Source organism: Bombina bombina, chromosome 2 (genome assembly GCF_027579735.1).
Source record: "Bombina bombina isolate aBomBom1 chromosome 2, aBomBom1.pri, whole genome shotgun sequence".
NCBI lineage: Eukaryota > Metazoa > Chordata > Amphibia > Anura > Bombinatoridae > Bombina > Bombina bombina.
The window spans coordinates 1,328,868,703-1,328,885,447 of NC_069500.1; the positions used below are offsets into that span (position 1 = coordinate 1,328,868,703).

A 16,745-nucleotide genomic window follows, 5' to 3' on the forward strand; every position below is an offset into this window, starting at 1 on the left:
AGCATTGCACACTCCTTATGCAGTGAGCTGTGGTAAAAAAAAAAAAAGCCACTAAGCATCCACTTCAAAGTCCTGCGAGTGTTAAGAAAGGCTGAAGAAGTATTTCCTGTTCTAGTATTGTGCAGCTGGCCCATCAGAAGATTATAAAAAAACCTCTTGCAATGTTGGCACTACACTGCTCGAGAATTACATCTGTTGTATTTGAAACAAGTGTACAGCCACTGTTGTATGCACCAAACACTGAGAAATAAATACAAGGCTTTATTTCACCTTATTCCCTGCAATAGACCACAAAGGGATGTGCTCTCGCTTGTTTTTCCAATGCAAGGACTTTTAAATTTGACAAAAAAAAAATAAAAAATTAAAGAGATAGTAAAGTCCAAATTAAACAGTCAGGATTTAGATGCAGCATGTAATGTAAAACAACTTTCTATTTTACTTCTATTATCTAATCTGCTTTGCTTGCTTGGTATTCTTTGTTGAAAAGCATACCTAGGTAGGCTCAGGAGAATCAATGCACTACTAAGAGCTCGGTTCTGATTGGAGGCTGCAAATAAATGCCTCTGGTTATTAGCTCACCCAATGTGTTCAGCTACCTCCCAGTAGTGCAATGTTGAGTCTTTCAACAGAGAATATCAAGAAAAAGAGCATATAAAATTTGCTTTAATATGAATAATGAAACAAACATTTTTGAATTTCATGTCCCTTTTACTCCAATGGTTTATATTTTTAGCCAAATAATTTATCAGGTTTTTGTCTTATTTTATTGCCAGCATAATAGTGAAATACAGAATTGGGTAGCCTCAGTTAAAAACACAATTGAAAACTGATTAATAAAGAATAATCCTAACAAATTTGAATCAGTATGTTTGGATCTAAACTTAAAATTCATGGGAGGGCTCTTAGTCATATAAATAAATAAATAACACTATGATCAGTATATGTGGGTAATATTTTCTGTAAGGTTGTTTATAAAATGATATAGACTCAAGGCTATATCCTATAGATATTCCTATAGGAACATGTGCCCCCAGGAACACTAAGGGGTCCAGCAACAAGAGACACATTATAGGAGGTCTTAGTGATTGTAGCATTACAAGTATATAATACCTTAATCTTTTGTTCTTTCTGTAACAAAATGTACCCATAAAAGAGACAGTCTACTCCAGTATTTCTTGTTTAAAAAGATAGATAATCCTTTAGTTAACCCATTCCCAAGTTTTGCATAACCAACACTGTTATATTAATACTTTTTACCTCTGATTACCTTGTATCTAAGACTCTGCAGACTTCCCCCTTATTTCAGTTATTTTGAAAGACTTGCATTTTAGCCAATCAGTGCTTAACCCTACAAGATTGAGCACAATGTTGTCTATATGGCACACATGAACTAGTGTTGGCTAGCTGTAAAAATCTGTCAAAATAAGTGGCGGCCTCCTGAAGATTGGGATTTTGTTTTTGTGCAAATGACTAAAGCCTCCTCTTCCATTCTTTTAACGGAAATGAATATTAAGCTCCTTAGTCGATGGTACTATACACCATCTAGACTTCATCAATGGTTTCCCAACACAACCAATGAGTGCTGGAGGGGCTGCTCTGAAAATGCTACCTTTCTCCACATTTGGTGGCAATGCCCTACAGCTAAATCATATTGGCTCTCAATCAAACCCGAAATTGAAGCAGCTCTCTCTTCAAATATCCCATTTGATTCTTGGATTTTCCTTTTTAATAAGTTCCCCAAGATAAAATGTAGACTGAAATTGACACTTAACTATCATGGTAAACTCTGCCAAAAAACAGATACCAAAAAAAAAACTAATAATCTCCCATCCACAGACTCATGGAGATCTGTGGTGACCCATATTCTCCAGCTTGAAAAATACCATTATGTACATACCAACCGCATAAATGAATATCATAACCTAATATTTCTATGGGAGGAATACTTAAATACATTTTTGCCACCCACCTACATATAACGTTACTGGTAATGGCTAATTATCATTTAACGCATTTGATATTACATGTGTGAGGTTACATTACTAATGACAAAAGGTGTTCAGCCTTATCAAGACATTTTCTTGATGTGCACCATCAAAATACTGGTACCTTTAGATGGAGGGCTATAGAACACGTTAGGAATCCAAGTAGAGGTGGTAATAGAGATAGACTACTGTCTAAACAGGAAACTTATTGGATCTTTAAATTAGACACCCAAGTACCCAAAGGGTTCAATTCTGAGTATGACATCATTAACTTTTGGGAATAGTTATACATACCTAAATACCTCCTTTTTATAAAACTAAAAATAAACTCTCCCTACACCTCTATGTACATATATATATTTATTTCAAATGATATCCAATATACCCTCTAAAGTTAGTTAGATAGTCCACATTGCTATACAGTTTACGCCATTAGACTTCTCAGCATGTTTCATTAGTGAATGCAATAGTTCCAGTCAACACAACACTTTGCAATAATTAGTTCTAAGTTAATGTAGTTGTTTATCAAGATACATTATTTTACACCATTCTATGATTTGATCTTAAGCAAGGAACGATTTTAGTGTTCACATTAATTTGAAGTTGTGGGCACTCATATTGTACTCAATTAAGCATTGTTATTTGCTGTCATAATATTGACGGTATGAAATTAATTGCATTTCCCTATTAAGGGGATGAGTATATTTTTTCTGCTAGCTCTTAATGAATTTACTCTTTTTAGTGTAAATAGATCAAATAAGTTTATTGTAAAATCCATTTATTGTTATGGATCTTTTTGCTTATAATTTGCATTTTCCATATGTGCATGTGTATTTTTTATTGCTGAGAATACTTCTCTATATTGTTAACATCCATTGAGCTCTGTAATACTGTTTAAGTGGGGTGCTGACACTTTAAGAAAATTACTACTAATTGCTCACCCAATAGCTGCTTGGCAGACTCTTTTAAAAGATGGTAGACTCATTGTTATTTAGGTCTATGAATACGGCACTACGCCGAAACGCGTAAGACCAGTCTGCCGGCTTATTTTTCCTGTACTGAACTTTTAAATTGACTGAATAAAGCCTTGTTTTTACATTCAATCTTGGGACTCCAAACGGACTTTGTCTTTTTGACTATATGTGTGAGGATTGCATCGTCTTGCAGGCCTGTGCATCTAGAGTTTTAAATGTATATGTATATTGTTCTCATGTAATTGTACATTTGCCTCACATTGTCTATTTTTTTTGATGATTTTATGTTGTCAACTTTCAAATTATTTCAATAAAGCTTTACAAAATTAAAAAAAAAAAAAAAAGTGGCGGCCTTCAAGGGATTAAAAATTAGTATATGAGATTACCTAAGTTTAGCTTTCATCAAAGAATACCAAGAGAATAAAGCAAATTTGATGATAAAAGTAAAATGGAAAGTTGTTTAAAACTGCATGCCCTTTCTGAATCATGAAAGGTTAATTTTGACTAGACTATCCCTTTAACAACTAATAACATCTAATTCCAGTAAAAGAAGATTATGTAACCTGAACATCTACAGGAATAGCAGGCGTACCAGGAAATATTGCCTCTCAAGACAAAAAGCTAAAAGTATACTATAGAAAGGATAAGGAACAAAACAAGTGACAGCAACTGAGAGACTGGAGGTTGGCTTTAGTCATCTACAAATACGCAGCAGATAATGCTGAGAAATGCTAAACTGATGCCAAAATGGCATTAATGAAGTCACTTATACTAAAAAGCAACATGAACACACATATGTCATGATAGCTGCAGATATAATTATTGAATAATGTGATTTTAGGAATTAATACAATTTTGGATAATAAAAAAAAAAAAAATTACCACAGCATCCAGAAACTCTATACATATTTTCAGTTCCCGCCTGGTGTCACAATACTGTCTGAAGAGGAGTCTTCCTATAGGCTGCTTCTCACATAGACTGTTGTAGTCCCTGTCTAAAAGAAAAGAATAAAAGTAAAAAGATATTAGAATACCAAATTACAAACTATATATCCCAAAATATAGATAAAATAGTATACACTTGATAAATTCCCTTAAAGAAACATTAAACACTAAATACATGTCATGCACTTCCCTCTAATAAGTACCGCCATTGTAGAACTGCGGGTATCTGAAGAAGAGTTAGCAAACATGTCAGCACTGGGACGCAGTGAAAACTAGATTTCAGGTGGGGAATAACATTAATACTATGCCTATAAAATGTATTTAAAAGTTTCACAGAATTAGAATTTAAAATGCCCTGCATTTGTAGCAGTAAGCCGTATGTATTTTTTTAAGTTTTAGGATTTTTGCAGCAGAAGTCCTATATTGTTCATAGGCAATAAACTGACTGGAGCTATTATATGGAGTCTCCTAGTAACGCTTCAAAGGAAACACTACACCTTTGCCTTCTTGAGGGGGACAGGAAGTAAAGGATACTGCAGAAATGGAGTTAACAAAATAATTTAAAGGTAAAATCCTTTTAAAATGATGAATAATATATATTGCAATGATTTCTATTCAGTATAAGCCACTGCTTAGTGTGTTTTTTTGTTATTACAATGAAACACGATTTACCATCCCTTTAATTTTGCAAACGCTTAAATTTGGTACTGTGGGTTTTAAATTTGACTTCAGTCTTTTTAAGAAGAAGCCTTTTATTCTTAATAAATAATTCACTAGCAATTTTTCATTCTAAACTTTTTTCTTTTATTGATAAGCATTCAACGTCTTAAATGAATGCATCCAATATTATTAGAATGCCTTTATATTAAACATTTAAAGATGCACTACATGTGTACAATGGATATAACAAGTCTACACCCCCTTATTTCAGGGTTTTGAAATGTAAAGACAGAATCTAAGTGTCAACCATTTTCCATCTGCAATGTAATCTATTTTCCAACAAACAAAAATCTAGAGGAAAAATATAAATTAGGAAAATTATTTAAATAAAATTTAAAAATTACAATACCAAAAATGCATAAGTCTGCACACCCCACCCAGCAAATACTATGTGGAAGGAACGTTCTTATGATGATGAGCTTAATTGGCTTTGCGCCAAACATTTCAACCTTTTGTCTTATGAGACCATAGCAAATTCTCCCAAATGGTTTGGATGACTGAATTAATCTGAAATTAGTTGCCGTTGGTAGCCTCCCTGATAAGTGTTCTCTGTGGTGCCACATTTTCTCCACTTACTGATTATAGCTTTGACAGTGCTTCACAGTTAAAGATGGGAATATGTTTTACAACATTAAACAAAAATGAAACTAATTTTAACACATTTGTTTGTTTGTTTCGAATGTTTGTACAACATTCTAACATTCATTTAACTTAACAGTATTTCTAATACTCTTCTCTTTGAAGGGACACTGAACCCACATTTTGTCTTTCGAGATTTAGATAGATCATGCAATTTTAAGCAATTTTTTAATTTACTGCTTTTATCAATTTTTCTTCGTTCTCTTGCTATCTTTATTTGAAAAAGAAGGCATCGAAGCTAAGGAGCCAGCCAGACAATTTTTGGTTCAGACCCTGGATAGCACTTTTTTATTGGTGGGTGAATTTATCAACCAATCCCCAAAAATGGTCCAGCATTTACACTTACATTCGTGCTTTTCAAATAGAGATACCAAGAGAATGAAGAAAATTTGATAATAGGAGTAAGTTAAAAAGTTTCTTAAAATTGCCTGCTCTATCTGAATCACAAAAGAAAAAATTTAGGTTGTGTCCCTTTAAATATAATATTCGAATTACGCAATATTTAAAATAGAAACATTCAAATTGATATATTTGTATCTATTATGTATCAATTTACTAAATTCCCTACCACATGAACTATTGAACTTCAGAATGGAATTTGTTAAACCAAATGTTACATTCGAAAATTTGAATGTGGACATTCGATCTAATTATGAACATTTGAATTCGAAAGAGACTTTCGAAAATGAAATAGCATTTGATTATAGAATTTTTAAGAATATTCGTTCTTATCAACATTGATTATGTAAATCAAACTTCTACAATAACATATGTTCTAACATTCAAATATAAAAACATTTTCCCATCCCTATTCACAGTACATGTTAGTGCCTTCAATATTCTTTTATATCCCACTCCTGATTGGAACTTTTTAACAATGAGCTCTCACAGTTTCTTTGATAACTCTATGTGAACCATGGCTCTCCCAGAAGGATGCAACCATTCAAGCAAATTGTATAGCAAAAGCTGATTTTAATGTAGGTTTAATTAGAATTACTTTCATTGATTGCAGGTGAATACTATTTTACACACAGGCATGATTTAGAATGTAAATGCTTAATTATGAACACAGCGAGAGCCCTACTTATGAAAGGGTGTGCATACTTATACAATCAGAATGTTGTAGGATTGCAGTTTTGTTTTTAATTTAAATTGTTCCTAATAATTAAATTATTTAGGGGGTTTTCCCCCTCTGGATTTTTATTTATTGCAAGATCACATTACAGATGGAAAAATTCTGGCATTTATATTGCTGTTAGTTCTGTCTTTATATTTCAAAAATCTGTAAATTCATAAGGGTGTGGAGACCTTTTATATCGTGAGTATGTGTGTATATATACATATATACACATATATATATATATATATATATATATATGTTATTATTATTATCGGTTATTTGTAGAGCGCCAACAGATTCCGCAGCGCTATATATATATATATATATATATATATATATATATATATATATATATATATAAACACACACACATACATATATTACATACATACATACATATACATACTACTATAAAGAATAGCCCAAAAAAATAATTAGGCTGCTAGTATCAATATGTTACGATTATTATAGAAACCCTTGAAGTTAGGCGATTATGCCAAAACTAATAAATAGTGTTTTGGTGCAGACCCTCTAAACTATATTTTACAATATTAGATTAACTGATCAGTCTGGCTCCTGATCACAAAGTGAGGGATTTCAGCACTCAAAGCAGCTGTGCAAAAAAGAAATATGCTATACCAGTATACAGGGAGTGCAGAATTATTAGGCAAGTTGTATTTTTGAGGATTAATTTTATTATTGAACAACAACCATGTTCTCAATGAACCCAAAAAACTCATTAATATCAAAGCTGAATAGTTTTGGAAGTAGTTTTTAGTTTGTTTTAGTTATAGCTATTTTAGGGGGATATTTGTGTGTGCAGGTGACTATTACTGTGCATAATTATTAGGCAACTTAACAAAAAACAAATATATACCCATTTCAATTATTTATTTTTACCAGTGAAACCAATATAACATCTCAACATTCACAAATATACATTTCTGACATTCAAAAACAAAACAAAAACAAATCAGTGACCAATATAGCCACCTTTCTTTGCAAGGACACTCAAAAGCCTGCCATCCATGGATTCTGTCAGTGTTTTGATCTGTTCACCATCAACATTGCGTGCAGCAGCAACCACAGCCTCCCAGACACTGTTCAGAGAGGTGTACTGTTTTCCCTCCTTGTAAATCTCACATTTGATGATGGACCACAGGTTCTCAATGGGGTTCAGATCAGATTATGTCATGAATCAACACCTGTTATTCGACAACGCTGAGCAACACATCAGCTTTTCACTTCTCAAACTGATGCCATTTCTCAGTACCAAACTTCCGTCCACCTTGGCTCACCAGCTTTGCCTGTAAAAAGACAACTATGTCTGAAGTGTATACTCGTTAAGTGTCACCGGAACCTTGTTAACTGTGCTCAGTAGGTGTAAAGCAATCGTACATCCTTATGTTTTGGCCAAAAAACGAACTTCTAAGATGCCAAGTGAGCACAGGATTTACACACAGTGGACGGCAGTTGAGGTAGGTTAAGGATTTAAATCGGCTTCCTGCGTTTCGCCCCGTCATGCACTGCAAAACTCAGGGCCTTATAAGGACTGATCATTGGCTCTCAGGCTCTTCAATTTAGAAACATAGAATTTGACGGTAGATAAGAACCAAAAAGGTCCATCAAGTCTACCCATATTACATGTTACTTAGGATAGCCTTATGCAGGTCCCAGTCATTTTTGAATTCCTTTACAGTCTATGTGTTTACAACCTCAAATGGAAGTTTATTCCATGAATCAACCACCCTTTCTGTAAAAAAATGCTTCCTCAAATTTCTCCTGAATCTGCTACCCTCTAACTTTAGATGGTGACCCCTTGTTTTGGCATTTATTTTTTTGTGAAAAATGCTTTCAGATTCTATTTTATTAAGTCCCTTCATATATTTGAAGGTTTATATTATGTCACCTCTTTCCCTTCTATCCTCTAAACTATACATATTTAGATCACAGAGTTGTACGTTTTATATTTTAGACCATGTATCATTTTAGTAGCCCTCCTTTGGACAGCTTCTAGTTTATTTATATATCTTTCTGAAGATATGGTCTCCAGAACTGTACACAGTATTCCAGATCAGTGTTAATTTCATTGACTAAAACTAGACTAAAATGAGCACAAAACTAAAGAAATTCTGATGACTAAAATACGACTAAAACTAAAATGGCATTTTAGTCAAAAGACTATGACTAAAACTAAATCAAAATGGCATTTTAGTCAAAAGACTATGACTAAAACTAAATCAAAATTTGCTGTCAAAATTAACAGTTTCTTAATCTGTGTCTATACTGCATGTTTAAACCTTAATACAATTAATAATAATAGATGTTATGTTTACTCCTGGAGTATATAATGAGTTTGGAAATTATAGAGAAATGCTTAAATAATACATTACACTTTAACTAAACGCCTTAGATTTTAGTCAACTAAAATCTACTGGAGATTTAGTCGACTAATATCAACTGAATAGTTAGTCGACTAAAACTAGACTAAAACTAAAACAATTCAGATGACAAAAATACGACTAAAACTAAAATGGCATTTTAGTCAAAAGACTAAAACTAAGACTAAATTGAAATTTGCTGTCAAAATTAACAATGTTCCAGATATGGTCTAACTAATGATCTGTAAAGTGGCATAAGAACCTTGCTATTTCTGCTACTAATACCTCTTCCAATGCAGCCAAGTATTTGTCTGGCCTTACTGGCTGCACTGCTGCATTGTGTACCACATTTTAAATCATCTGAAATAATAATTACCAAGTCCCTTTTTTCTTTAGTTACCATCAGTAATGTACCATTGAGACTATAATTGGCCTTTGGGTTTTTGGATCCTATATGGATAATTTTGCTCTTGGTAATATAAAATTTCAGATCCCATTTATTTGACCAGTCCTCTAGTTTTTTTTTTTTTATATCACAGTTCATTTGATCAACCCCTCCTGGAATATCTACCCTGTTACAAATTTTTGTATCATCAGCAAACAAGCAAACCTTCCCTTTAAGCCCACTTCCAATATCACTTATGAACATGTTAAACAAAACAGGCTCAAGAACTGACCTTTGGGGAACAACACTAGTAACCGATACCTCATTTGAATGTACTCCATTAATTGAAACCCTTTGTTGTCTATCTTTAAGCCAGCATTCTACCCACTTAACAATCTTAGCATCTATTCCAAGGCAATACATTTTGTGAATAAGTTTGTTGTGTGGGACAGTGTCAAATGCTTTGCTTAAGTCTGGATATGCAACATCTACGGCTCCTCCCTGGTCTATTATTTTAGTTACATGGTCAAAGAAATCAATTAGATTAGTCTGACATGATCTTCCAGCAGTGAAACCATGCTGTCCTTTGTCTTCTAAGTTGTTTGCCTGAAGGAAAGATGCAAGTCTTTGCTTTAAAATAGTTCTAATTAATTTCCCTACAATTGAGGTCAAACTGACTGGCCTATAGTTGGCAGAATCTTCCCTACCACCCTTTTTATGAAGAGGGACTACATTGGCAATTTTCCAGTCTTTTTGAACAACTCCTGTTAGAAGTGACTGATTAAATAAATCAGCTAATGTAGTAGCTATTATGGATCGAAGTTCTCTTAGAAACCTTGGGTGAATATTATCTAGACCCACATACTTATTTACTTTTATTTTTTATAAAGCCCTTGAAACCTCTTTCTTTGTAAAAAGAAAAGTACTACTCACATTATTATTTACATAAATTTTACAGTAACATTCCTTAATAGAATCTCACTATCTTTACCATCTATTGTAAAGACTGAACAAAATGTAATCATTTAAACAGTTTGCTATTTGTTTATCTTCTTCCACTACTCTATCATTCTTGAGTCTAACTATCCCTCTGTTAGTTTTTCTCTTTTCACTGATATATCTAAAGTAGGTTTTGTCACCGTTTTTTTACAGATTGTGCTATTTTATCTTCTGCATCTGCTTTAGCCTTTCTGATTAACCGTTTTTCATCTTTTGATGGGTTCTCCATTTTTCCTTATCCTCTTCTGAGCCAGTGAGTGTGATTTTTTTTATAGACTTTTTTTTTGCCTTAACTGCATGTGCTACTTCTCTTAAAACCCATATTGGTTTTCTTTTTCTTTTACTTTTACAAACAAGCCCAATACAGTGTTTAGTTGCATCAAGAATAGCATTTTAAAATATTCTTGTACTCCTGTAATCTGTGCCATCCCTTTTAGAGATTTATCTAGGTATCTGCCCATGTAAGAAAAATCAGTTGATCTAAAGTCTAAGACTTTTGTTTTACTATGGTTGCACAGTACCTTTGCCTGAATATTAAACCATACAGACTGATGATCACTAGAACCTAAGTTCTCACCCACAGACACCTCAGATACTATATCACTGTTTGCAAGTACTAAATCTAATATAGTTCCTTTACGTGTTTTTTTTAATAGATGCTCAAGAGATTCCCCTTGTAAAAATTCCAGAATATAATTTACTTCTAGTTGATGTGGCAACAGGTACTTCCCAGTCTACATCAGGCATATTAAAGGGACACTGAACCCAATTTTTTTCTTTCATGATTCAGATAGAGCATGCAATTTTAAGCAACTTTCGAATGTACTTCTATTATCAATTTTTCTTCATTCTCTTGCAATCTGTATTTGAAAAGCAAGAATATAAGTTTAGATGCCGGCCCATTTTTGGTTCAGAACCTGGGTTGTTCTTGCCGATTGGTAAGCCACCATTAAACAAGTGCTGTTCAGGGTACTAAACCAAAAATTGTCTGGCTCCTTAGCTTAGATGCCTTCTTTTCAAATAAATATAGCAAGAGAATGAAGAAAAATTGATAATATGAGTAAATTAGAAAGTTGCTCAAAATGTCATGTTATATCTAAATCATGAAAGAAAAAATTTGGGTTCAGTGTCCCTTTAAAGTCCCCCACTACTATAACATTGCCCTTCATTGTAATTTTGGCTATTTCAGCAATTTATAAATTGTCTGATGCTTCATCCTGTAATGGTGGTCTATATACTACTCCTATTCTAAACACTTGTTTCCCTTCAGTTTCTATAGTTACCCAAACACTTTCTACATTGTCATTTTTTTATACAATTTCAGTTACTTTAATATTTTCTGTCACGTACAGAGCAACTCCGCTCCCTTTTTTTTTTTTTTTTTTTTACAAGATGTAACCAGGTATGACTGTTTCCCAGTCGTGAAAGTCATTGTACCATTTCTCTGTTATAGCTACTAAATCCAATTTATCTTGAATAATTATTGCAGTATAATTTATTGGCTGATACTCATTGTCTCACATCAATTAGTACATCTATACGTTTATATGCTCAAATCATATATCATTATATGAATTTAAACACTAACATTTCACTGCTTTCCCCAAACAAATTATTCTCACACTGGTATATTGCAATACCTTCATTTTCACCCCAATACTTCTAAAAAATGAATTAACCGCTCCCTTAGGGAGACTTAATACATACAGAGAGAAGTGCAAAAAAGGGGAATCCAGACATAGACTCCTTGCTCAGTGTGCTTAGAGGAATATGGCTACACCTCACTGACGAGGCCCAATGAATGCTGAAACGATCGTCTGGGGTTGCTGTGTTCCTTGTTCAGAGAAGAATTGCCTGGTATTTTGGCACTGGACTGACCGAAATAGGCGGGATCAGACTGTTAAACTACAGGAAAGTTCTACTCTGTGAAAAGCATTACTGGGCTAAAAGAAGCTACACCCAGTTGGTAAATTGCCATAGAACAGGCTAACAATAGTATTGAACTGGTTGTTCGTTCCTGTGAATGTACTTCTCTCTGTGTGATGTAGTCTCCCTATGGGAAAAAGGAGAATCCAGACGTGGACTCCTTGCTCAGTGTGCTTAGAGGAATATGGCTACACCTCACTGATGAGACCCAATGAAGGCCGAAACGATCGTCTGGGGTTGCTTTGTACCTTGTTCAGAGAAATATTGCCTGGTATTTTGGCACTGGACTGACCGTAATAGGCGGGACCAAACCGATATACTGTGAAAAGCATTACTGGGCTAAAAGAAGCTGCACCCAGGTGGTAAATCGCCATAGAACAGGCTAACAATCGTATTGAGCCGGTTTGGTTTGTTCCTGTGAGTGTTATAATATATAGAAAAATAATTTATGTAAGAACTTACCTGATAAATTAATTTCTTTCATAGTGGCAAGAGTCCATGAGCTAGTGATGTATGTGATATACATTCCTACAAAGGAGGGGGCAAAGTTTCCCAAAATTCAAAATGCCTATAAATACACCTCCCACCTCACTCATTCTTTAGTTTAACGTATAGCCAAAAAGTGAGGTGTAAAAAAAAAAGCATACAAAAAGAGGAACTGGAAAAAAACAGAATTTATGTTTACCTGATAAATTACTTTCTCCAACGGTGTGTCCGGTCCACGGCGTCATCCTTACTTGTGGGATATTCTCTTCCCCAACAGGAAATGGCAAAGAGCCCAGCAAAGCTGGTCACATGATCCCTCCTAGGCTCCGCCTACCCCAGTCATTCGACCGACGTTAAGGAGGAATATTTGCATAGGAGAAACCATATGTTACCGTGGTGACTGTAGTTAAAGAAAATAAATTATCAGACCTGATTAAAAAAACCAGGGCGGGCCGTGGACCGGACACACCGTTGGAGAAAGTAATTTATCAGGTAAACATAAATTCTGTTTTCTCCAACATAGGTGTGTCCGGTCCACGGCGTCATCCTTACTTGTGGGAACCAATACCAAAGCTTTAGGACACGGATGAAGGGAGGGAGCAAATCAGGTCACCTAAATGGAAGGCACCACGGCTTGCAAAACCTTTCTCCCAAAAATAGCCTCAGAAGAAGCAAAAGTATCAAATTTGTAAAATTTAGAAAAAGTGTGCAGTGAAGACCAAGTCGCTGCCTTACATATCTGATCAACAGAAGCCTCGTTCTTGAAGGCCCATGTGGAAGCCACAGCCCTAGTGGAGTGAGCTGTGATTCTTTCAGGAGGCTGCCGTCCGGCAGTCTCATAAGCCAATCGGATAATGCTTTTAATCCAGAAGGAGAGAGAGGTAGAAGTTGCTTTTTGACCTCTCCGTTTACCAGAATAAACAACAAACAAAGACAAAGTTTGTCTGAAATCCTTAGTAGCTGCTAAGTAAAATTTGAGAGCACGAACTACATCCAAGTTGTGCAACAAACGTTCCTTCTTTGAAACTGGATTAGGACACAAAGAAGGCACAACTATCTCCTGGTTAATGTTTTTGTTAGAAACAACTTTTGGAAGAAAACCAGGTTTAGTACGCAAAACCACCTTATCTGCATGGAGCACCAGATAAGGAGAAGAACACTGCAGAGCAGATAATTCTGAAACTCTTCTAGCAGAAGAAATTGCAACCAAAAACAAAACTTTCCAAGATAATAACTTAATATCAACGGAATGTAAGGGTTCAAACGGAACCCCCTGAAGAACTGAAAGAACTAGGTTGAGACTCCAAGGAGGAGTCAAAATTTTGTAGACAGGCTTGATTCTAACCAGAGCCTGAACAAAGGCTAGAACATCTGGCACAGCTGCCAGCTTTTTTGTGAAGTAACACAGACAAGGCAGAAATCTGTCCCATCAAGGAACTTGCAGATAATCCTTTTTCCAATCCTTCTCGAAGGAAGGATAGACTCTTAGGAATCTTAACCTTGTCCCAAGGGAATCCTGCAGATTCACACCAACAGATATACCAAATTATGTGGTAATTTTTCTGGTTACAGGCTTTCAGGCCTGAACAAGAGAATTAATAACAGAATCTGAGAACCCTCACTTTGATAAGATCAAGCGTTCAATCTCCAAGCAGTCAGCTGGAGTGGGTCGAACGGACCTAGAACAAGAAGGTCTCTCAAAGGTAGCTTCCATGGTGGAGCCGATGACATATTCACCAGATCTGCATACCAAGTCCTGCGTGGCCACGCAGGAGCTATCAAAATCACCGACGCCCTCTCCTGATGATCCTGGCTACCAGCCTGGGGATGAGAGGAAACGGCGGGAACACATAAGCTAGTTTGAAGGTCCAAGGTGCTACTAGTGCATCCACTAGAGCCGCCTTGGGATCCCTGGATCTGTACCCGAAGTAAGGAACTCTGAAGTTCTGACGAGAGGCCATCAGATCCATGTCTGGAATGCCCCACGGTTGAGTGACTTGGGCAAAGATTTCCGGATGCAATGTCTGACGACTCAGAAAATCCGCTTCCCAATTTTCCACTCCTGGGATGTGGATAGCAGACAGGTGGCAGGAGTGAGACTCCGCCCATAGAATGATTTTGGTCACTTCTTCCATCGCTAGGGAACTCCTTGTTCCCCCCTGATGGTTGATGTATGAACTTGGCCCTCGCTAGCTGAGGCCAAGCTTTGAGAGCATTGAATATCGCTCTCAGTTCCAGAATATTTATCGGTAGAAGAGATTCTACCCGAGACCAAAGACCCTGAGCTTTCAGGGATCCCCAGACCGCGCCCCAGCCCATCAGACTGGCGTCGGTCGTGACAATGACCCACTCTGGTCTGCGGAAGGTCATCCCTTGTGACAGGTTGTCCAGGGACAGCCACCAACGGAATGAGTCTCTGGTCCTCTGATTTACTTGTATCTTCGGAGACAAGTCTGAATAGTCCCCATTCCACTGACTGAGCATGAACAGTTGTAATGGTCTTAGATGAATGCGCACAAAAGGAACTATGTCCATTGCCGCTACCATCAAACCTATCACTTCCATGCACTGCGCTATGGAAGGAAGAGGAACGGAATGAAGTATCCGACAAGAGTCTATAAGTTTGTTTTTCTGGCTACTGTCAGAAAAATCCTCATTTCTAAGGAGTCTATTATAGTTCCCAAGAAGGGAACCCTCGTTGACGGAGATAGAGAACTCTTTTCCACGTTCACTTTCCATCCGTGAGATCTGAGAAAGGCCAGGACAATGTCCGTGTGAGCCTTTACTTGAGGAAGGGACGACGCTCGAATCAGAATGTCGTCCAAGTAAGGTACTACAGCAATGCCCCTTGGTCTTAGCACCGCCAGAAGGGACCCTAGTACCTATGAGAAAATCCTAGGAGCAGTGGCTAATCCGAAAGAAAATGCCACGAACTGGAAATGCTTGTCCAGGAATGCAAACCTTAGGAACCGATGATGTTCCTTGTGGATAGGAATATGTAGATACGCATCCTTGAAATCCACCTTGGTCATGAATTGACCTTCCTGGATGGAAGGAAGAAGTGTTCGAATGGTTTCCATCTTGAACGATGGAACCTTGAGAAACTTGTTCAAGATCTTGAGATCTAAGATTGGTCTGAACACAACTGAGACCTGTGGAACCTCCCCCTTGGAGGAAGCCCCTTGAACTCCAGAGAATAACCTTGGGAGACTATTGCTAGCGCCCAAGGATCCAGAACATCTCTTTCCCAAGCCTGAGCGAAGAGAGAGAGTCTGCCCCCCACCAGATCCGGTCCCGGATCGGGGGCCCGCATTTCATGCTGTCTTGGTAGCAGTGGCAGGTTTCCTGGCCTGCTTTCCTTTGCTCCAGCCTTGCATAGGTCTCCAGGCTGGATTGGCTTGAGAAGTATTACCTTCCTGCTTAGAGGACGTACCCCTTGGGGCTGATCCGTTTCTGCGAAAGGGAAGAAACTTAGGTTTATTTTTGGTCTTGAAAAGACCTATCCTGAGGAAGGGCGTGGCCCTTTCCCCCAGTGATATCAGAGATAATCTCTTTCAAGTCAGGGCCAAAGAGTGTTTTCCCCTTGAAAGGAATGTCAAGCAATTTGTTCTTGGAAGACGCATCCGCTGCCCAAGATTTTAACCAAAGCGCTCTGCGCCACAATAGCAAACCCAGAATTTTTTCGCCGCTAACCTAGCCAATTGCAAGGTGGCGTCTAGGGTGAAAGAATTAGCCAATTTAAGAGCACGAATTCTGTCCATAATCTCCTCATAAGAAGAAGAATTACTAATAATCGCCTTTCCTAGCTCATCAAACTAGAAACACGCGGCTGCAGTGACAGGGACAATGCATGCAATTGGTTGTAGAAGGGAACCTTGCTGAACAAACATCTTTAGCAGACCTTCTAATTTTTTATCCATAGGATCTTGGAAAGCACAACTATCTTCTATGGGTATAGTGGCGCGCTTGTGTAGAGTAGAAACCGCCCCCTCGACCTTGGGGACTGTCTGCCATCAGTCCTTTCTGGGGTCGACTATAGGAAAACAATTTTATAAATATGGGGGGAGGTACTAAAGGTATACCGGGCCTGTCCCATTCTTTACTAACAATGTACGCCACCCGCTTGGATATAGGAAAAGCTTCGGGGGGCCCCGGGGCCTCTAAGAACTTTTCCATTTTACATAG

General features: G+C 36.8%; 1 protein-coding gene across 2 annotated transcripts in view; it reads right to left on the reverse strand.

Annotated features, from left to right (window-relative positions):
• GRK4 (G protein-coupled receptor kinase 4) overlaps window positions 1-16,745 on the reverse strand; it is a 592,539-nt gene that overhangs the window by 311,824 nt on the left and 263,970 nt on the right. For both annotated transcript variants that reach the window (XM_053704194.1, XM_053704195.1), the window contains exon 3: window positions 3,842-3,954. In XM_053704194.1, coding sequence (XP_053560169.1) covers window positions 3,842-3,954 — 113 coding nt within the window. The remainder of the gene's footprint in view (window positions 1-3,841; window positions 3,955-16,745) is intronic.